The sequence below is a fragment of the Neomonachus schauinslandi genome, chromosome 6 (assembly GCF_002201575.2).
Source record: "Neomonachus schauinslandi chromosome 6, ASM220157v2, whole genome shotgun sequence".
Taxonomy (NCBI): Eukaryota; Metazoa; Chordata; class Mammalia; order Carnivora; family Phocidae; genus Neomonachus; species Neomonachus schauinslandi.
In genome coordinates this window covers 51,472,092-51,495,493 of record NC_058408.1, presented here as the reverse complement: position 1 = coordinate 51,495,493, position 23,402 = coordinate 51,472,092, and the positions used below count along the sequence as shown (strand labels likewise).

Sequence of the window (23,402 nt, the reverse complement as noted above, 5' to 3'; positions counted from 1 at the left end):
GTTCAGGTCCATTTGATTAGGAGACAGCAGGGCAGTGCCCCTGGAGACAGAGGCCTTGTCATGGCAATGACAACCGACTGCCGTCTTAATTCAAACTAGCAGCCAGTTGCCATGGCAACCGTGTTACTTGTGTGGTCCCTGATCTGAGTGATCCTCTCTCCCAGATCACATCTGACACCCAGCCTCAGCCATCAGCTCTGTGTCTCCCCAAGTCATCCATCTTAGGGGGCTTGAGAATTGGAGGCAGGAAGGGTAGCTGGTCCCAGTGGGCAGTGGCCGGCGTGGGGAGGCACGTGCATTTGGTGTGGGGTGATGAGCGGTCATCCTGTGACGGGAAGGGGACAGCTAGATGCTCCCTGACAGGCTGTCCATGTACAAGGGGACAGAGAAGCAGAGAGTGCTTCTTTCTCTGCTCAAAGGGGTTAAGGAGTAGGGGGTCTGAGTGCCCAGGGCATTTGGGGCCCCTTGGTATGAGAAGGTGGGTGTGACTGGTTCTAAAATACACGAAGGCCTGAATTATGACCCACAGGGTGGCCCGTTAGAAGACCCTGGCGCAGTGGTCACCACCAGATGCCTGCCCTCCTCAAGCCTGGAGTCTTCCTGCAGGGCATGTGAGCACCAGGCAGCCTAGCAGAGTGAACAGCCTACATTTGTCCATGAACACAATCTTGCAGAACAGCTATCAAAGTTTAGCTACATTGTTAATTAAATTGCAATTTTACTGCCATTTACAACAGCTTTTGTGGGGAAATATTTCAAGAGAGCTACCCAGCAGATGTGCAAGTGACCTTTCAGAGCACAACCTTCTCTCAATTTGGGAAGTCTCCATCTTTGTAATATGGTCACAATACAATCAAAATACCAACCAGTTCGTCATGTAAATGGATTAACTCGGCCTCCCAACCTCAGCCTGCTGGGGAGACACTCTCCTCAACTCCCTGTGGACCTAGTCTACCTGTCATCATGGGTCTCAGGGCACCCACGTCAACCTGACTGTTGGTTCTGCATGCAGCCTCTGGGGAGCATTCAATGCCCACCTTCCACCCTTTGCAGCAATTAGTGGGCTCAGGAAAGAAGGTCACTTGGGGGGATCAGCGAGGTATTACACATTTACCCTTAACATCATTGCATACCCAACAGCAACCATAGACAGTTCTAAGTACCTACTGTGTGCAAGGCACTTGCCTGAGCTTCGAGATAAATATGACTAAACCTCTATATAGCTTCCTTCTACTTTCGTTTACGCTCTATAACTTCTGTATCCCATCTGCAGCATACCATGCAGCTATTACAACCTTATGAAAGTGTTTCCAGTGTGCCTTCTGGGAGACTGTACCAGAAATTGTCTTAATTCCTTCCCTGCTGAAAAGCTTTGGTTACACAGGAGATCCCTAGCTCAGGTGTAACATCCCTTTCCTATCTGTAAAACAGACACTGCCCAGGTCCACAACTGCAGTTCACTGAAGTGGATGGAGTATGCCTGGTTTCCAGATAATTCTAGAAGTCACTTCCAAGAGCTGTTTGTTTGTGCTTGGAGAAGGGCACCTTGTTGAGTGGTTCTGGGGGTAGCGTCTCAAAGAGAGGTCTTAGACAACATTAGATACCTATCAGTGGAAATGGGGACCTTGTCATGAGTTGCAAGATGGTGCTTTCAATGAATTTTGATCCTTCCCACTTTAAACTTTGCCTCCCAGATGAGAAACATGGGAACTTTGTGTGTCTGTATCAATATACAGGGATGGGAACTGTACCAGGTTGCTGGAATGTCCAAATATGAGGATTTCCAGTAAAACGTTATGGAGGGATAGGAACAAGAAAGCACATATCTCTAACCTGAGTGGTAGATGGGTAGACAGTGCAGAGGTACCTTGCCTGGTTATATAATTGTGCATGTGTGCTAGAATCTGGCCGGGCCTTCCTATGAGACATTTTTGGGAGAGCAGATAATGTACTTGCACAAAGTAGATATTCAATGGCCATTTGATGAACAGAATATATTTGTCCAGGTACCCGTTGCCTGAATGTGTGTGTGTATATGTGTGTGCATGTGTGTGCATTTGGGAGACATGTCAAGATGTATGGACAAACGTTCTTTGTGCTTTTGCATATGGAGCTTGCTAGAGATAGGTGGAAGGCATGCCTGAGTCTGTGGCAAAGAGCATTGCTACTGGACACATAGCTGCCAAGACAGTACCCAAGAATTGTCCGTGTTCTTCCTGGGCTGTCCTCTGGTGGGGCACTCAGCCTGAGGTTTGTCCCTTGGTTAGTTCCTCTGTGGACATAAGCGCATCACTTTAGGGATTGCTGCTCTCTAGCCTGTGTGTAGTTAGAAGGTGGCTTAGCCCCCGAGGAAGGACGCCTATGCTTCCTGCCTAACTAGACAGGCAGTGATGGCCTCTTTTCCATCTGGAGAAGCTTGGGTTGAGCAGAGATCCAGAGGTCTTCTTCAGCCTTCTTCTTCTTCTTCCTCTTCTTCCCCTTGTTTCGCTCTGGCTGTTGGCCATTCTTGCCTGGCCGGCTCCAGCAGCAATGACAACAGATGAAGAGGAAGGTGATGACCACCAGCAGGGGCAGCCCCAGGAGGACGCCCAGGCAGATGGTGTTGAAGAGGCCCTCTTGGTGTTTGGTCAAGATGGTGTCCCAAATGAGGCTGAAGAAGGAGCTGATTTTCTCCATGGTGCTTGGCTAGACTGGGGCCAAGGGAAACTCTCAGCTCACTAGCAAGTCCTGGGCTCAAGAGGATGCAGCCTTGTCCACTTGTAACTTATTCCTCTTCCAGCTTTGGGTTTGGGCATGCCAATGTTAGCAGCTGAAGAGAGCAAAACAGACAATTCAAGAGAAATGCAGCGGGAATGGTCTATGATTTTTAACAACATCATATTTTTTAGGCTTGGGGAAAGGGAGGGAATTGGAGATTTCCAGAGTTCACTGAAATGGTATTGAAACACAATAAACAAAATAAATGCATGCATTTAAGTAGGTACTAATTCTTATACACACTATATAGGGCTTAGTGTATAAGAATTAATAGTGTATCAGACCCGGCATGTAGCAGGTGCTCAGCATTTGCTGGATAAATGAGTCAAGTGCAGATTCAGCGTTCTGGGTAGGGGTTGGTGCCTCTACAAGAGCAGTTCTCAATCTTTTCTCCCTGCAGCTCGCCTGATAGGTACCGAACACGTACTACTCATGGGAGAGCTGTATGTGACTTTCTATGAATACAACTTGCCATTTTCAGTACTTTCTAAAGCTTAAGCACAAGGTGAAATGTCTAAATCTTGCTACCTGTCAAAGGGGGCTTCGATCTCCACCAGGCTAAGAGGTCAGTGGTCCTCATCCTGTCTCACCCCTGCCTTCATGCTCTCTTCTCTGCTCCATCTCCTCCCTCCTTACATCCCACTCCTGTGCCCAAAGAGGACTCACCGAGCTTTGCAGTGGGAGACCATTTGCTGGTTCCCTCTGTTTCTACCGTCCTCTCTCTCATTGTCCTCATCCCTGCTTTCTGTCCCTCAACCAAATATTCCCAAGTCTCTTTCTCTGCCTGTTCCTGTTCTTTGCAGTGGAAAAGGAACCTTGCAGGCTGCTCAGCAATGGTGTTTGGAAACTGGGATGGGGTCCCTACTGCCATCCCGAGCTCAACTTACAGCCTGGGCTGTTCTGGTCGCTTGTACAGAGTGGCCCTTCTTCCACTGGTACCCCCTTCACCTCTCCACATACATCTTAGGCCTCAGCTCTCGAGTATGAAGTCTTAACAGGCTCCTTTGGTTCTGGAATCCACAGATTCTTGTGTCTAAAGACTTGGAGGGCAGCATGTTTCAAGGAAATTCAAAAGACCTTCCGGTACAGACATGGCCTGGGACCCAAAGACCAAAGACTCATCGATTTTCAGGCTGGAGACTTTAGAGATCATCCCAACCAATGCTCTCGCTTAAAGACTAAGAATCTGAGGCCCAGTATGGGGGAGGTGATATGTCTAAGGCCACACAGAGATGCACCGAACACCCAGAGTTCGGGACGATGACATTACTTTATATTTGCATTTTACTTGCTACTTTTCTAATCACTTTCATATGATTTATATTTTTTAAAGAGAGCAACAGGATGGTGCATTGTCTATGGAGGAAAGTGCTGGGGGACCTGGGTTCACAATCAGCGTGAAGTCCAGTCTTCATTCTGTTGTCCTGCACTGGGACACACATGTGTGTCCCCTCTTGGGTAGTGTGTTATACTTGGGGGTTGTCTTCAGAAGCCTGATTCCTTGGATAGCACTCTGTAAGTGTCCCGTGCACCTGTGTGTCCTTCCAAAGTTCACCTGAAGTCAGTCCTAGTCTGCTGGCATTTAGACTCACACATTGTCTATACAAATCATTCAGTTGTATAAATTGGTACCTACTCCCGTGCCATCTGGTCCATGAAAATGAAGTAACGCTAAGCAATGGCACTGAGATCCCCGTCACCATTCTAGGCACTTCTCCCCAACTGACTCATTTCATTTCATCACAACTTAATGGAGGAGGTACAGTTATTTCCCTCATCTTGCAGGTGAATAGGCAGAGGCAGAGATTACACAGCAAGTGACTGGCAAAGTTGGCCTTACTGATTCTGGAAAGTTTGGCTCCAAATCCCCGAGGGGTGAGCTCCTCACAGGTGTTGCTCTGAGCCTCCTATTCCTTTGTGTGGAATTAACCCATTTTGGCAAGTAGCCCAGGATTTATAGAATCTTACAATATGTGGCTATTCCCCGGATTGATTTCAATGTTTATCCCAATCTGTTGTGGAAAAAGACGACAGAGTGATTTATTTCCCATTGTCAGATACTTCACAAATGCATGAAGATACATACAATAAAAATCCAGTCCTGCTCAAGTGGAGGTTTATAGAAAGCATATGACTGCCTGAACTTAAACTCAACATGCAACAAAGAAAAACGTTCTGAGAAGTCACATCCCCTTGCCAGAGGCTCTGCCTGAACCCCTTCGAGGCCCTGGGAACATCACATGCCATGGATCTGCCCACACACCATCAAGCCCACAGCCTCTTTGTTGAGAAAACACACCCTTGAGCATCCTCTAACTGCTCCCCTCCCCCATCAAGTCCACTCCACGGTCTTGCTCCTTCTCACCCACTTGTCTCTCTGGCTTTTCCTTCTTGCTTTGCCATCACCTTAGCTTTTACTCCAGCCCTTGTTTGGCCCCAGAGTTTTTTGGCCCATCTGGAGGGAATGTCCTGCTCTGTTGAGGGAAGACTCTGGGTAGTTTTCACTAATTTGATCCACACGTATACTTTTCTGGGACCAAATGCTCCTTGTACTGCATGTCTATGACTCAGATTAGACACCACCACCACATTTGTTGACAAACTCTTCTTGCCAGATGTCACACTGGTCCCTGCAGGGGCCCACTTTTGGGTTCAACCAGGGAGAAAGAGGAAGGGCTTTGAGCCCTTGGAGAATATCAGGGCATTTTTTCATGAAGATAGAGCCATCTGAGGAGGACCCGGAAAGAGGAGCCGGATCTTGACAGAGAAACATGGGTAAAAGGATGTGCACAGATTCTAGGCAGAGAAACTTTTAGAACATGGCAGGAGAACAGGGTGCCTTCTGGTGAGCCTGGGGCTCAGAGTGTGAGAGAGGAGGACTGTAGGTTGTGGCCAGGGTAGAGAGGGCCTCCATAGGGTGTGTGTTTATTTGGGGGCTTTGTAATAGGAGGGTGCCCTTCAAGAAAAGATAACAGGGTGGGAACAGCCCTGGAAAATGTTTTAAGAGAGCTCTTTATCCATTTAATGAACATTTATTGAGCACCTAATACATGCCACACACTGTGTTAGGTGTTAGGATTCAGTGATGAAGGACAAAGACACGGAGACTTGTATTTTCCAGGAGAGTTATTATTATTGAGGGATCATGTTGTAAAAGACAAATATAATAAGCAAATTTCAACTTAGGTTGCTTAGTTGGCCGAAATAGAAGCATGCATTTGAATTATGTGTTTTGAGTCCCAGGCCCTCCTACCACTCCCAACCTTTGTCTCAAACTTGTCTATCCCATGACACCTAAAATAGCCTTTGAATAAATAGATTTCTTTTCAAGCTAAAGCTAAGTCAATAATTCACTTTTGGATTCCTGAAGGTACTTATTTGAGTCTACTCTCCATATAGCCAAGGAGAGTATTCATTAACATTTGGGAGCCCAGTCTGGGGAAAATTCAATTAAAAAAGTATTCTTTATATTTTTTAATCTAAGAATTCTCTTCTAGGCCCCCCCAGGTTACTTGCTGAGCTCTGCTAATCTGTACTGTTTCATTAGTATTTATGAGCCTCGCATTGTTAGCATTTCCAGGAAACAATCAAGTATCTCCTTGGTGGTAGGAATTAAAAGTTAGAGCTTCCACAGAATGTTTCATAAAAGGAGCCACACTTTGGGCCTTAGGAATGCTCTCTGGGAGACCCCATCATTTTGCTGGATCTCAAGTATTGCTGACACTGTTTGAAAGATAATTAGTCTGTTCCTCCAAAACCGACAATAGGTGCCAACAAACTTGATTGTTTGATTGTTGTTATGGAGGAGGGTGTGTGGAGAAAGAGGAGGGGAAATGTTACTTTCAGTTTCCTTAAAACCAGAAATGACTCATCCTTATATCCTCTGTGGTATCTCGCTGGGGAGAGAGTCATTCATTCATTCTTTCTTCCAAGAGGCTTCAATCTGTCCGTATGTAAGGTGTTGATTGGTAATAATGATCGCAGAGCCAGAAGACCTGGGTTTGAGCCCTGGGCCAATCTGTGTAACCTTGGTGAATTACCGAACCTCAGCTACAAAATGAAGCTAATGAGCTTCCCTCTTAATGATGTTGTGAGGATTAAAAGAGCTCAGTATACTTAATGCACTTTGTAAAGTGTAAAATACTATAAAACAATCTATGAAATAGTGAGTTATCTCCAGATAACAATGGACTAATTCTAGCCTTGAGCTTTCTTTCTCCCTCCCTTACCTCCAAGCCCAATCCTCACCACCAAAGAACCATGGGCCCCCACCCCATTCAAATGAAAAGAACTTCACAGGTAACCTTGCTGCTTATGGCTGGTCTGAGGGTCTGTGGCTGTAATTCTAGACTCTGGCATCCAACAACAGGGATGGAGAAGAGTTGCTTGGGGACATCTGTTGGTGTCTGGAGGATTGTTGAGCTCATAAAGTAAGGCCTGGGAAGAATACTTAGCCCTCTGTGGGCCTAGGCTCCCTCCCAGCCTTTGGAATCCCTGAAAGTGTGCATGGATCATCCTTCCCCAGAGAGGTCTGATCCAGCCCTGAGAGCCAAGAGCTGCTCCAGAGTTGGCAGGAGTTGGCCAGGCTGGCCCTTGGACTGGGTTTCCTTCTGGAGCCCCCAGGCAGGGGGCGGGGCGTGCTACTTTGCATTGTCTTTCTTTGTTCCTGTTTATTTGATGAAATAATACATGTAAAGCTGTAGAGTAGAGTCTGTGGGATAGTAAATGCTTTCTAGAAAGGCTAATGATAAAGATCATGATGGTACCCAGTTAAAATCCCTAAGAGCAACTCCACAGTGACCTCCACATGGTCTAAATCTTTTGCCTTCTAATGGGGGGTGGGCTGAGGTGGGAGGTTCAGGTCTCCCTTTGACCCTTCAGACTCCTCTGCTGCAGCTGCAGGCTCCAGGCTATGCATGGGTGGCGGTGGGGGGTGGGGGTGGGGCAGCATCTTACAATTGAAAGTTGGCAGCAAAGACCTCCCTTGGCCTTTCCTCAAATGATTTCATTGAGTTTTCTACCTTACGCTGTGGTTATCACTCTGCTGCTTTATCCCTTCACCCAAGGATGGACTTCTGGCCAGGCTGGCTGCTAAAAGTCACCTAGGGAGTTAGTTAAATTCAGATTCCTGAGCCCCGCTCCTGGAGACCCTGATGCAGTAGGTCTAGGGTGGGCCCTGGAATTTATGTTTGTAACAAACAGCCCAAGTGTTTCTGGACAATTGTCAGGTATAAAAACCGTGGTATGAGCAAGTTGTTGAATAAGCATAGGAGCCTTGTGTTGAATGAGGGAATGGCTCATGGGTGAGGGGAGGTGGGGAAGAGGTCTGTCTTCGTGCCCTGCAGCATGATGGCATTACTTCTCGCTCTTGTGTAGTCAGGGCATCTGGGCCAAGACTACTGTCCTGGAGGTCACAATTCAATGCAGCAAACATGCACTGAACACCCATGATGTCACCAGCCCTGAGCACTTTCCAGTTGAGCTAAGAGGAGAGGAAAAAAAAAAAAGCAGAAGTATAGTGTGATGAGATCTGTGGTCAAGTTCTGTGTAAAGGGACATGAGAATAGCCTAGGGGAAAGAGTAAGCAGTTTGGCCTGGAGAGAGTCACAGGAAAGAAATGAAAAGGAAATTATAATCAGGACAGGTGTCTGTTCAGTCACTCCTTCAGTGACTTTTTATGGAGCACGTCTTACAGTCTGGGAACGGTGTCGGGTCCTGGGTATCCAGGAACAAGCAGACCAGGTCCCAGTCCTTTTGGTGCTCCAAGTCTAGTGTGGGAAGCAGACTCATCAGAGAATCCCACAGACAGGTGTGAAATTATAATATGGAAAGCCTGACGGAAGTGATGCTACTGAGTAATGCCCACCACGGAGGTGGGGGCAGGCTCTGGGTGGGGATGACTTAACTGAGATCTGAATTACAAAAACGTGGTCAATTACAAAAACGAAGACATGGTCAGGGCGCCTGAAAAGTCTCGAAACATAGAATAAACTTATTTAAAGCATTTTCAAGTAATTTGCTTGAAATTATTTGCTTGAAATTCGTCAACGCTCAGATACCTTTTCAGCTGAAGTGCCTCTAAATTGAAAGCAATGAGATCAGTTGCTAATACATTATAAAGTGTCCCCCAAAAGTCTAGAAACACAGGGAAATGTGTGTTTTGTGCTTTTTCTTAGACGAACGGTTGGACCCACTGCTTCTTCTGAAAAGGATGTGAAGGCAGTGTGGTTGAACTCAGTGGCAGTGAGTGGGGGTGACAGTGGGGTGATGTGAGGCCCACGAGGCAGGCGGCCCCACCCCCCTAGGGCTTGTAAGCCCTGTTAATGGCCAGTGTGGGCTGCAGGAGCCATAAGCAACAAGGGGACATAATCGATCTGTGTTCTGTAAAGAACAGTGTCATGGAGGTGAGAGAAGACAGGTTGGTGGGGGCAAGAGTGGGAAGCAGGATTACAGTTGTTCAGGGGAAATGGCAGCAGGGGTGAGGGTGAAGGTGGGGGCGGAGGGTGGGACGAGTGGCCAGACTTGGGTGTTCTCCAGAGGATGTTCTTGGGCAGAGGGGCATGAGGAGGTGTCCCTGGGCTGTGCTCTGCTCTTCCTCTTCCAGCCCTGGTCCCTGGTCAGGTCTCCGAGTCTGGCATATTTTATTTTTTCTAGGCGAGGAATCTCATCAGTCTCTACCTGACTCCCTGCCCTTTCTCCTGGAGGTTTGGAGCATCTTATTCAGCCCCAGGCCTCTCCAACCCTGCCGGCCCAAACCTTGCCCCTGCAGGCCTTGCAAAATCCCTATGGTGACAATAACGTCATGCGCTTCAGAGATCAAAGTGTTCTGGCAGTGGGGGCACGGAGAGGAATCTCAGTCAGTAGTCATTAACTCTGCTGTTCTGGATATATATTTTCTTGATGGTTCTCACCTTGCTCACCTGGCATGCTCAGATGCCCTCTAATAGATGTAAGTACTGTTTTGTACAAAAATGGCCAAATCACAGCAGTAATCTGCTTGTGGAGTACTGTGTTTATAACTTAAATGTGGTTCCAGGCATGATGAAATAGGTATCTGTATTTTCCCCAGTGTAATTAATTGCTTCAAGTAACTAGTTCTGAGGCAAAGGTGGAGGCTCTTTTCCTCCCCCAGTGTATACATTTGTGGTGTGTAACTGGATATTGAGTATTAGAAGAAAATAGATAGGATTTTCCCTCAGAATCAATGTTATAATTATGGTTGCAATTTTGAACAAAGGCACACAGAGGTCATCAATATAAAAATGACTAAGGCACCGTGATTATTAAAAATAAGAAAACGATGCATTATCATATAGACATTCTGAATTGGAAGAATCCAGATATGGGTCATTTGGTGGGTACCCTCACTTTATTGATAAGGAATCTGGGACCAAAAGAGGTTATTATTTGCTGGAGGTCACACAGCTGACAGTTGCTGGGGTCAGGGCCAGAACCAATGTCTTCTGACTCCCAGCACCCCCTTCCATCCAGGTATCCCTTATAAAAGTCTTTAAAAATAAAGCACTGAGCCAGCTCTTGGCAAGATGCCCACAGTATCCTCATCCTGGGCATAGGCTAGACTACCTTTCTCAGTCCCCTTAAATCTTTGTGGGGCCATATGACTAAGTTCTGTCCACAGGAATGTGGGCCTGGCTCCCGAAATCTGTCCCCAGATCTTCCATGTTCACTCCGCTTGCTCACTGCTGGCCAGACGCTGAGGGCCAAGTGGAGGACTCCAAGGCTCCCGGGGTTGGCCGAGAAGAAGGTGTTCCTGAATGACTGCTAGCAGGATACCCCTACAGACCACAGTGAACAGGCGTGAGTGAGAAATAAGCCTTTGGTGGGTAAAGCCACTGATTTTGAGGATTATTTGCTAAAGCAATTAGCCCATCCTAACTAATACGAGTGACAAAAAGGTACTGTTGGTAATGATTATAACACATATACAATGAGGTCGACAACTCTCCTAGAGTTTGCAGCTCCGACCTGAAAGGGGTTTAGGCAAGTGCTTCAGAGTGCTGGGTCTGGGGCCAAATACCCTGTATTGGAATCCCAGCTTTGCTACTCACTGACTACATCACACTGGGCAGGTCACTTCACCTCTCTCCCTGGGGCTCAGTTTTCTCATCTGTTAAATGGGACTTGATAATAGTAGGAGGTTGTGAAAACTAAGTGAGTCAGTATGTGTAGAGCTTCTCAGACCCGAGCCTGGTCGTACATGTGAGCCCTTATTATCTGGCCCCAAACAAACAGGCTGGCCCGAAGAAACATCCCTCAGCTCCTGAGCTCATAATGATTTTGTTTGCCATTTTAGAATTGGGATGGTTCTGAAGTCATGACTTTGACTATATAGGTCTCCTTTAAAAGGCATTTTCCCCCCCTCTTTTCTCTAGTTTTCCTGTAGTAAGGAGATTCTAAATTATTCCACTTGTCATTCTTTTTCAAAGCAACCATTTCAGAATTAACATATGTACAGGTATCAGTGGGAAGTAGCATTGTGAGGATTTGGATACAGGCTATTTGCCCTTTCTCCACAGATCCCACCTCACTGGGCAGAGCGGGGCACAAGCCTCCTCCCTCACCCCCACACCACACCGTCCTTCCTCTCCTCACTCCCTCTTTCCTTCTGCCAGTGTCTTAATGAACTCCCAGCACGAGTCATTCCTGTCCTAGGTACTGCGGACACAGTCACGCATAACACAGATGTGGTCAAGCTACTTACTGGGAGAAGGTAGATAACAAACAAGGGTACAAGCAAATAAACCAAGATATGTTGTTAGTGCTCTAAGGAATTAACTGGCCTGGCCTGTGTGGAGATGACTTTGAATGGAGGTCCAAGGAATGGCGAGGATCTAGTTGTGTGCAGAGCTTAGGGAAGGGCCTTCTAGGGGGCAAGACAGCAGGGTGAAGACTCTGAAGGGGGAAGGAGCTCGGCTGACCCTAGGAGAGGAGGTGGCCAGGGCCCGGGAGCCTGTGAGCCCCCAAGGTGAAGCGTGGTTTAACCTGGGCAGCTCTGGCCGTGAGTACAGAGGGCAGAGGGTGGAAGGAGAGGCAAAGAAAGGGGCCTGGGTAGGACAGAGGCCCTTTTTTTTTGTCCCCATTGGCTCACATTTGTCTGAGCCCTCAAACTGGTTCCTAGTTCCTCCTTCCTCCCATTCATCTTTCTAAAGTCTGCAAGCGGTCACATCCCCCTGCTCAGCCCCTCTTCGGCTCTTCATCACTTACCTGATAGTCACAACTCCTTAGCAAGGAGGACATATCACTCATGAGTTCGTCCCTCCTATCATCCCAGCCTCATCTCCCACCAGCACTGCCTTTATGACCACATCTTCCAGAATTCTCCGGAATGTTCCTGCTCTCTCCCTTTGTCATGCTGTGGCACATGCTGTTCCATCTGCCTGGAATGTCTTCTCACCTTCTTCCCTCGGCCCATTCATGGGAGAACACTGTCCCTCATCATCCTCTGAGAGGTCTTCTGGGACTCCCAGCCTCCCAGGCCCAAGCTCCCCCACATCGATTTCTTCCTCTTCTGAGCTCTCATAGAGCCAATAACCTCCCACAGTCCTTATCTTACGGTATTACGATGATTTGTTTTCTCTGACAAATGATAAGAATACAGAAAAGTACAAAGTCATATAGATTAATATTTTATATACATATACTAATATACATAGGACTTGTTGACTTGTTTCTCGCACACTCGGCTGCAAGCTCCTACATGGCAGTGATTCTTACTCATCTGTTGAACCTGACACCCTCGTTCAACGTCTGTCACACAATAGTTGCTAATACATAGTTGATGAATGGATGATTTCTTACAATGCTCAGACTAAGCAGAAGACTGACTGTATCCTTGGTTTCCCCAGTTAAGGGTGGAATGGTGTCACCTCCCCCGCATTTTTAGGTTGAAGTCCTAACCCCTAGTACCTCAGAATGTGACCTTACTTGGACACAGCACTGTTGCAGATGTGATTAGTTAAGACAAGGTCATGCTGGAGTGAAGTGGGCCCAGAATCTAATATGACTGATGTCCTTCATAGAAAGGGGAAGTTTGGACATTGAGATAGATGTGCACAGAGGGAAGACCATGGGAAGAGACAGAGAGAGAAGATGGCCATTTAAAAGCCAAGGAGAGAGGCCTGGAACAGGTCCTTCCTTCATGGCCTTCAGAAGCAACTGACCTTGCCAACCTCTTGATTTCAGATTTCTAGCCTCCAGAACAATGTGAGACAGATACATTTCTGCTCTTTAGGCACCCAGCTTGTGCTTGGCTATGGTAGCCCCAGGAAATTAAGAGTTCCCTTTTGCTTCACCCCTACTCCCACCTTATCAGCGGGTTCTATCAGCTCTGTCTCCAAAATAGATCCCCAATCCACTCAGGTCTCTCCATTCCAAGGCTAGGTCACCATCATCTCTCACCCAGATTACTGAGATAGCTTCTTACCCAGGATCTGCTTCCCTGCTTCCCTCTCTATAGGCTGTTCTCCCCCACAAGCCAGGTGATGTTGCCCCTACCCCCATACCCCCACTCACCACCACTGCCCCATGGTTTCCCAAGGCCTGTAGAGCAAAGTCTAAGCCCTTAACAGATCCCACAAGTGACCTCCTTCGTCTGGCCCTGCCTCCTTTAATCTCATCTTGTACCCCTTTCTCACTCACCGTGTCCTGGACACACCTGACTTCAGGACTGTCCACCCCCTCGGGACCTTGTTTGTCCCTTTGGTACGTTTATTCTCAGATCTTGGTGTGACTGACCACTACATAACAGGGCTCGGCTCAAATGCATTCCCACTCACACGGAACCTTACCAAGAGGCATTTTTTAACTAAGAAGCCCAACCCCTCTCCGCTCATCCCATCTTACCCACCTTTGTGGTGTTTTCTGCCCCTAAATTTCCCATTTGAATATAATGGTCTGGTAACTTCAGTTTACACGTGTATTGACTGCCTTCCTGCACTGGAGCTGAGCTCCATGAGAACACGGCCCTGGCCTGTCTCGTTCCGTTTGGATGCCCAGAGTCTGGCATGTAGCTGGATCAATGAATGAAGTTGTGCCAGCTAACCCAAGGGTCCTGAAGGAAAATAGATCTCGAAAAAATGTTGTTCAGTCAGCCCAGGTCATTAGGGAGAGAGAGCTGGGGCCATGAAGAGTACAGAAACGTGACCATCAGTCACATCTGTGGCCAGACTTGGATGACAATGACCCACCATTTAGCCCATGGTCCAGCTATATCCTCCAGCCAACTCACTCTTTTCAGAAAGAAATAATGATCAAGAAAATTCCATATCACTGAAAGCAGTAGGGAGTGGGGGTGTGCTTTATCAGCTCCTATATTATCACCTACCTTCCTTTTGCTCAGTTACAAAGAGCTCATTGTAGCTGGGACTTTCTGATAACAAGGGATCGTTTCCTAATTACTATATGCTCTATTTCAGGTTCAGCAGAAAAGAAAACTAAAAAGCTCCATTTCACTCCAGGTTCAAGTGAGTCAATCTTTCAATCAATCAAGTATTAATTAAGCTATGCCAGGAAATAGAGGGGAGGTAGAAGACATCCTCACTCTACTCAAAGATGATCCCAGGGAAATAATTAGAAAATAATTTAAGAACAATGAAAAGAGTTTAAAAAGGTTTTCATTTGGGCTTTCTCTGGCTTTCTGTGACAGAATGCCTGGAATCGCTAGCCCCTTTATTCCCCTTTGCTCTTTCTCTTCCCTCTTTCCTTCTTTTTCTCTCTTCTCATTTTTAATTACATTGCCTCCGAAGGGTCCGTGTTGTACACTCATAATTAGTCTCTTTCAGTCACTCCTTAGGATTAGACATCCTGTCTCTCTGATTCTCTGAAAATTCCAACAGTGCTAAATGTGATTGAATATCATATCTGCAGCCTGTTAGCAGGTGGACAAATTCCTCTTATTTACGGCCTTGAGATCATAAGGAAATTTTCCGATTTTCCTACCCCTAAACTAGAAAACGTCCAGGGAAGAACTTGGCCTCCTCTGCTCACTGTTGTGGAGTCTGGTGAATGAGTGAATGAGTGAATGAGTGCCTTGCTGGGAGCAATAAGAGATAATGTGCACCAAGCATGTAACCTAAGTGCATTTCACACAGCGGGCACCTTAAAGATTTTATTTATTTATTTGAGAAAGCGAGAGAGAGAGGGAGAGAGAGAGGGAGAGAGAGAGCGCAGCAGAGGCAGAGGGAGAAGCAGGCTCCCTGATGAGCAGGGAGCCTGATGCGGGGCTCAATCCCAGGATCCTGGGATCATGACCTGGGCTGAAGGCAGATACTTAACCGACTAAAGCAACAAGGTGCCCCTGTTCTAATCAGAGTTTTATCAATTTTTCCCCCAACTGGTTTAAGAAGTGAGTTAGCCAACTCCTAAGGAATCAGGGCAGACGCGTTTGCCTTCCTCCTGCTTTCTCGCTAACTTAATTTCTGTTCTTTTCCAGCTGCATCTCCTTCTTTCAGCCCTTCTGACCTCCAGGATCTAGTTTCTCAGGGGTGCCTTGTTTTGTCCGCCACGATCAACTTTCTCCTCTCCGTTCAGCTAGAATGCTCACTTGTTTTCTTTGACCTCTTTTGACACAGATACTTCAGGAGGCCAAAGCCTCGAAACAGAGGGTTGGCAAAATGTCTTATCACCTTTCACAGACACAGGGAATAATCTGCCCAATCAAAAAGTCATCATTTGTTGCATTCTAAGCACCGAAACTCTGCGTGTGTAGTCAAGGCTTTATAAACGTGGCCTCGTTCAACAGCTCGGAAGGTGGTCTTTTTTATCCCCATTACACAGAGGAGTAAACTGAGTCTATCAGCGATTAAGTAATTTGCCTGAGGCTGCAGAACTACTAAAGTCAGAAGAGTTTGACTCTGGTCTGATCTGAGTGCGAGGATCCTGCCGTGACCTCTATGCTCGCTACATAGCGGCCACGCTCAGGAAGCTGACGACTCCATCTCTGGACCTTCTCTTCTCAGATGATGTGGGGTGTTGACCACATCCATCACCCATCAGACATCGGAAAGCCTGCCACATGTACCACACCCCAGGGATACACTCTTGACTGATGAAGGTGTCCTCTGTGACCTCAAGGAGCTCCCATTTTAATAGGACCAAAAATGTAAGAAGAGAAATACAATATCACATATGACAGCAGGTATCGGGGACCCAAAGGCATAAAATTCCTGTGAGTGCCCATGGGCGGTCCAAGAGCTATATCCAACCCATAGGCACTTTTATTCTATTTTATTTTACTACTTTATTTTTTCTCTCCTCTAACTTCATGTAAAATTATCAACTTTTAGCTAGCCCCCAAATTTGGCCACCAACCTAAACTCCTACCTAGCTACAGTCTGCTGGAGCTTTAAAGGGCCTGTGTTCCCTCCTTAACCCTCATCTGACACCCTGTCCCACCCTGCTAGCCTCACCCAGTCCTATCCCCTACCTTGCACCTGGACACATTGAAAGCCTGCAGTCTCCGGGTTACAAACACCGTGGGGAGTAAGGGACTACATTCCCTATTCTTTGCGCTGTAATTTATGTTGGGGAGAGCAAGGCCGGGGGCTAGAAAGGAGAAATGAGGACGAAAAGCAAAAGGCAAGCTGTACTCTCCAGCCGTAACCTCCACTTTGACTGATCTTGATCTGTGGCTAATCATACAAATAATAAGGATGAAGGATGTCTGCAAGAGGAATGAATGTGGATCAAAATGTCCTGAGCACAATACAAAAGGCTGGCAGAGGGGTGCAGCAGAGAGAATATGAAGCTCGGAGTCAGAGGATCCAGTTCCAGTCCCGGTTCGGTTGTCCTCCAACCCTCTGACCTCAGGCAAACCAGGCAAGCTTTCCCAGCCCTCTCCTCGTGTGAGGAACAAGGCCATTGGCTGTCCCAGATCTCTCTCAAGATTGTTGTGAAGAACAGCAAGACACGAAAGATCACTGAGAAGGGAAAACTGCGATCGAAATGCAAGGTAGTGGTGTTAGAGGATTATGATGGAGAGCTGAATTAAAGCTAAAATTAGAACCCCAAGCTTAGGGATGCGGCCCTCCACCCTCCAAACCCCCGCCTCCCACCCTGTCCTCTATGAATCACAGTCATTAGGAGCTAGGTTTCCAGTTTGGAGAATTTCTGGGCACACAAACTGACACCAGTCACATTCGTGTTCGCTGCCGGTATATATCTGATCTGACCACATCCTGGTATTAGTGCTAATAAAACCCGTAGCCATGGTTACCGTGAATTATCTGGCTTACAACAGCTCTCATTTTCGCTTTTCAAAACTATTTGGTAAAACATTTTGGAGACAATTTCTGTGGGTGTGGTGAAGCGCCTAGGTGCCGTTTTATTTTTGGAAAGTGTGAGCTTGGGGTCTGAGGTCATCTTTAAGTTAGGAGCCCTTGCAGAGGGGCGGTGCCTTCTCTGTGGCTGAGCCGGCCCACGGACACTTAAGTCCTCAAACGTCATCTCCTCTCGGAGGGAAAGAGTGAATTTTGGAAAAGCAAGAAGACAATCAAGTGCTTGTGTGAATCAGGGTCTCCCACACAGGTGGTCATTAAAAAATAGGCCTTAAACTGAAAGTTGCGTCATTCTCTTTAATACTAGAGAACTTCGCGTTCTCACACTTCGCAGCCAGACCTGAATGACTGGCTGATTTATTTTTCTTAGTGGTGGTAGAAGAGAATTTTACAGGCTGGAATAGTTGAAAACTAATGGGGTGGCAAAAATATACAATTATGCAACTTAAAAGCAATACAGATATGATTTTCTTTTCTTTTCCATTTCCTCCTTCCATTTGATGTTCACAAAAGTTCAGGGCAATTACAAGCCAAAAGCGACGTTACTATAATATTAAGGCTGGAAAGATAAAGTCCGAATCATAGAGGGAGTAAGCAGAAATACTCTCATTCCAATCATAACTCACCCCTGCGCAATGCACAGTGTGGAATATTTCAGACTCGCCAGGCTTTGGGCCACATGCTCCGGCCCGGAGGGCGGGGTGTGCAGAGGAGTTCATGCTCCTGAAAGATGGACCCTCACTTCCTGTCTGCATGGGTTTTCATCTGCATCACTAATGTCACATGGAGAGTTCTGTGGTTTTTTTTTTTTTAAACAGTTTTGATTGTCGGTGAATGCGGAGGACATAGGAGTCTGCAAACAGCACCCTTTTCTTTTGACACAGTTGACATTGTTTCGGTCTCATCAAATGCGGCTTAGGTGTTTTTGTGCAGATAAATTGTTATTCCTAAACTCCTGTTATAGAGAAATTCTGGAACTGACGGTGGCTTCACCCCACCCCTAATCTTCTCCGTTTGCCTGCCCTCGCCCCCAAATGTCTTCCTCTTGGCCCCTGGAATGCCCTTCCCAAAGGAGGCTACAGGTACTGCAAACATGCGATTTGGGAGTAAGGGTCCAAGAAACTGCTTAAGCTGGGGATTGTCCGGGGGGCAGGGAGGCGTGGATACTACTATACACACACACACACACACACATACACACACCCCTCTTCCCTCAACCCCCCTTCTTGCTCCTCCCCACCCACCACCTCTGCTCCATCCTTGCCTGGAGACCTCAGAGCTTTCAGGAAGACCCCCTAGAAAACACATGGGGCGTCTGGAAGTGCAGGGACGGTGGGCGAGGCCGTGGAGCTGAGCTCTCCGTGGGTGGCCCGGGGGCTGGGCTGCTTTCAGGCTCTGCACCAGCTTTTAAGCTTTATCTCCCATAAGCAGCCCAGAATACACTTTTTTTTTTTTTTTTTTTAACTCAGACCAACTCAGTATCAGGGTCTTGAAGAAGTAGGACATTGTGTAGAAACACTTTGATACAGCAAAGGGCCTGAGGGTGTGGTCCTGTCTCTGCTGGTAAGAAGGGACTGGGCTTTGACTTTTGTCTGGTTTTGTTTATGCTCCTGTAGGTTTTCATAGGAGCTGAATTCTTGGCAGAAAGACAGGCTGAGAGCCGTGAGTGGAGGGGAAGCTCATAGACTGTGGGAGGAGAAGTCAGCTCAAATTCCCACTTGTGACTTAGTGTGCATCCTTGGGAGGTAATTCAGTCACTTTGGGCCTCAGTTTCTCCATCTCTAAAATGGGGGAAAATCCAGACAAATACTCAAGAAAATGATAATATGTGTTGCCTCGATGGAAAGACACTGGGGACAGGCTGGAAGAGTGCCTTTTCTCTCATTCCTCTGGTACTGAAGGTTTGATCGCATGAACATACCTTCTGAAGGAAACAAATAGCTAGTAGTCACCACCTGCCTCACAGGGTCCTTAGGTCAAAACAGACGATGTATGTGAGCGTGCTCCTAGGCTGTTGGGAACTGTACAAATATTTACAGTCATAATTGGTATCATTCCAGGCAGATGTTGGGACATAGCAAAAAACACCACACCTCAATTCTGCCAGGTAGTCAAAGTGGCCTGAAATTCTTGGGACATTGGCTCCATGCTGGGAGGTCTTCCCACCTCCACCCCACCCTGGATGGATGGACCCCCACCCACCCCACTCGCACCCGGGCGGCTCTTTCACCTGGCTGTGCACCGGTGCTGGGCAACCGGGATCCCCTTTGTGCCCAAATGACCCCTGGTTTTCAAGGACTGGCTGAGCATGTCCGCCCTGCTGAGCAAGTTCTGACAAGCACATTCCATCTTTGCCAGGAGGCCCTGGGGCCCCGGCTGCTTGGTGGGAGCAGAGGGAATGGTACCTGTATCTGTGACTGCCCTTGGATTGACCCCGGGTAGGGGTGGGGAGGTTTGGATGGAATGTGTGCGAGTCTCCCTTGGGTTGTTTACGGGGTCACCATAATGAAAGCAAGGCTGCGGGCATATTGTTCAGCCTAAAGAACTTACAGCAGCTGTTGCCGTCAATAAAATTTGCCATTTGAATTACTTTTCCTGAAGTTGCATATGGATTTCATTTCAAGAAATGTTAGTTAAGTAACTACTATGTGATCAACTTGGTGCTGGGGGGAGCACAGAGGTGTATGGAGGTTCCTACCCTGGGAGAGGTCAGGGCCAGAGACCGTGCAAGTCCCTGTCCCCCCCCAACCGCGGGCCCCTCCCTTCACAGTTGGGAAGGTAATAATCCCACTGACTTCATCCCCCCGCAGCCTCTCTTGCTATGAAAGCCAAACAATAATATGCATAGCTCTTTTATAAACTGAAAATGCTCTTCCAAGTATAATTTTCAAAAATAATAAAGGCAGTTAAAGGCTAAAGTAAATAGCAGAAAATGCCAAAGTGCACACACCATTAGGAGGGAGAGGGATCAATGCTGGCTTGGGTCTGAAGGGGGGGCCCCTGCACCCCGGAGTCGGAGGCTGAGGTGACTCCTGTGAGGGTGGGATGTCCTGGTCACAGGGAGGGTCAGACGGTTGGGTGGGGAAAGAGAAGTTGGGGTGAGCTGGCTAGAAGGGGGAGCAAGAGTGCAGGTGAGAGGCCAGCACATACAGAAACCCCCCCGGGGAAGAGCGGGGGAACGAGGTGGTACAGGCAGGGTTGGTGGGACTGCAGAGGGCTTTGAAGCTGATCATAGGTTCGCTGTAATGGGTGCCAGGGAGGCCCTGAAAGTTGGGGAACAGAGAAGACACAGCAGTGTCAGGATTTCAGAGGTCACAGGCTCTTAACCCGGTCCCTCTCATCATTGGAGGTGTGCCGTGGCCAGAGCCGGGGATAATGCGGGAGTCAGCCCCCACCCCTGGGCTCGCGGGCAGTCTGCCCTCACCAGCCATGCTCAGTCATCACAAACATTACAATTAAAAAAAAAAGTTTTATTAATAGCCTACTTTCCTTCTTGCACAAAATCCGATTATGAACTGAAATGAAATATCACCAAACCCATTGGAAAGAAACTACTATTTATCTCGTGATCCCTTGGGAATGCGGCGGGGCGGGGGGGGGGGGGGGGCGGCGGATAAAACCCTAATGCGAGTCTGAGAACTGATGCCCAAATGGGCTTGCATTTATTTATGACTGGGTAAGTCCTATCAAAGACCTTGCACTTAGAGCTCATTTTAATTTCTTAAGGGCTTCTGCAAACATTTCTTTACTCAATCTACAGTAATGTGAGGAGAGGAGGAATTTCTTGCCGTATTTCACAGATGAATGAACTAAGGAGCAGGAATTTGGTCAAAATTTGTTGAAATTGCAAAGCCGGTTAGCGGCCAAGAGCAGACAGGGCTGAAGTCTTCTGGTTTCCCGGTGGGATGTTGTCTTCACTGCACCAACTCCTACAAAGCCACGAGAGAGGAGCAAACGATGGCAACCTGTCCCTTCTGCAGTTTACTTTCTCAGACTCCCTGAGATTTGTGGTCCCTCTCTCGCTTTGGGGCCTCCACAAGCTTCTGTCCCTGGAACCCCCAGCCCTCCCCCAATCCCACTCCAGCCACTACCACCGAATCTCCTGGTTTCTATTCACTGAAGTCTCGGAGAAATATGGTTCCCCTTGGGAAGCCTTCCATGACCTCATGAAGGTGAGAGCCCCCGCCCTGCACCCCTCACTGTCCTCATACTGCTAAGCATAGCCCCTACCTGCTTTTGGCTAATTATTGATTTAATCATCTTTCTTCCTTTCTAGACAGAATCTATTTCCATCACGGCATCTGGGACATGTTTGCTCTTAGAAAATATTTGCTGAATTAATGAATGGACATTTTTATAGGTGAGAAAACAGACTCACTGAAGTTAAACACCCAAGGTCTCATAGATGATTAAGGATGATGTGGTAATTCTTCTTCCCCCAAATATCCACGGCGTGTTCCTCTCTGCCATGCTGTTTTCTGGGTTCACACACAACACTGTGGTCAGACGGAAGAAGATACTTGGAAGAAAATCCACCAACTGGATTTTCCATAGTCTGGGTCTGGAGAACGCTTTCAACCTGAGCTCAGAGTGTGCTTACATACCAGATGCTCCTGGGCATTCCAGAGTATCGGCAGACTCTGCAGGCCTCTTTTGGTGATTGGCTATTTCTGAATCTCCAGCTGGGCTATCAGTGCCAAGAAACTGAGATGACAGCAGTGAGAGCTTGCTTCCAAAGATCGTTGGGCCAGATGGAGATTGCACTTGACCTCAGAGGGTGCCATATTGAACCTTGTGACCTACCACCGTGTTCTTGAAATGCCCTGGTTAGGTGTCTTTCTGACACACTTTGGTGTTCATGTATTATTTCGTTTGGTAATTTCTGGTTGCCAAGCCGATTGACTAGAGAGTATGCGTGTGTGTAGCACTCACTACGTACATCACTGTTATTCCTGCAAAAGGCTCTCCCTGTTTCTTCCTAGAGGGAGTGACTCCCCTTGCTAGCTCTTTCCTTCCTTCCCCGAGCCTGCGTTGTTGACACAATTGGGGCCAAGAACCACCATCTCCACTCTGCAGGACTGCAGCAGACAATTCAATTCAGTGCACGTATGTTCAGTAGCCACCCTGTGCATGAGGACCTTCTCTCCTTTCTAGGCTTTTCCAGGTAATGCTGCCTCCTAAGAAGCAGAAACCTGCTAACTTCCTGGAGAAGGAATTCGAAGCTGAACTAAAGATGTAGACCGTGAACTCCAGGAATTTATTTTTTTGTTGGGGAAATGGAGGAGCACAGAAGAAGAACCACGAAGCAGGACTAGTTAAGTGTCTGAAGGAAAAGGCAAACAAGTGGTTATGGAGGGAGCTGCAAGGAGGAACCTGTTAATTCCATGAGAGATCTAGGCAAGGCTTGAAGGAAGGTGTGATTGGGGTTGGCATCTGCAGGGAGAGCAGGATGATTAAATGCAGTGAGGATGGGGATAAAGGCATTCCAGCTACTGGAGAAAGCACAGCTGGCTCAGAGAAAGAATCCAATCAAGGTGGCTGGGATTCGGAGCCTTCCAACCTCCTGCTGTTACCATGGCAACACGCAAACAACTCGCTCCAGCCCCGCCCTCCCTTAGCATGTCTCCCAGCCCGGGGCTCTAACCCTGCCAGTCCAGTGAGCCGCTTGGCTCAGGGCCCCAGGGCGAGGGTCCCTCCGGGTTGGGGCCTGAGGAGGAGGGGGCCTGCGGCAGGGAAACTTTCTCTCCTGTCCCAGGCCTCCTCGCCTATTATGACTTGAAGGCCCAAGGGCAGGGCTGGGAGTGGCTGGTGATGTGCTGAGCCCAAGACCCTTCAGACGGTGTTTTCCATGTTCGCCCTTGAAGGCAGATTATTGTGTAAGAAAACTGGAGGAGGCTAGTGAGTTTCAGCCTCCTTCTCTCCCCACTCCAGCCACACTTTATTCCTCTCTATATTCTTAAATGTGGTACTAATCCCGATTTCAAATCCGGGGTCACAAGGGTAACCAAAGCCGGTTCCAGTCGGCACAAGTTCAAAAGGATCTCTCTCTCTACACACACACACACACACACACACACACACACACACACCCTCAGTAGTTAGCCCACCCATGTAGCAATACTGATAATGTTTAGCACAAGGTCCGTGAAACCAAATGAGGTGTTTGCCCAAGAGGGGCAAATCCTACGTCAGAGGCTGCGAACTGGAAGCCGACGAGATAGATGTGACCAGTGACCAGCGGCCAGATTGTGTTTGATCTGTGGCTTTCTAGTTCCACAGCACATCGTCCCCATCCCCCACATCTCCTGTGGTACTCTTTTAGGGATACTGGCTGGGGGGGGTTGTCGAAGC

General features: G+C 47.7%; 1 protein-coding gene across 2 annotated transcripts in view; it reads right to left on the bottom strand.

Moving 5' to 3' along the window:
* Positions 1 to 984: 984 nt before the first annotated feature.
* Positions 985 to 23,402, bottom strand: part of KIAA0040 (KIAA0040 ortholog) — a 32,928-nt gene continuing 10,510 nt past the window's right edge. For both annotated transcript variants that reach the window (XM_021682612.1, XM_044916399.1), the window contains exon 2: positions 985 to 2,809. In XM_021682612.1, coding sequence (XP_021538287.1) covers positions 2,377 to 2,676 — 300 coding nt within the window. In that variant the 5' untranslated portion in view covers positions 2,677 to 2,809 and the 3' untranslated portion in view covers positions 985 to 2,376. The remainder of the gene's footprint in view (positions 2,810 to 23,402) is intronic.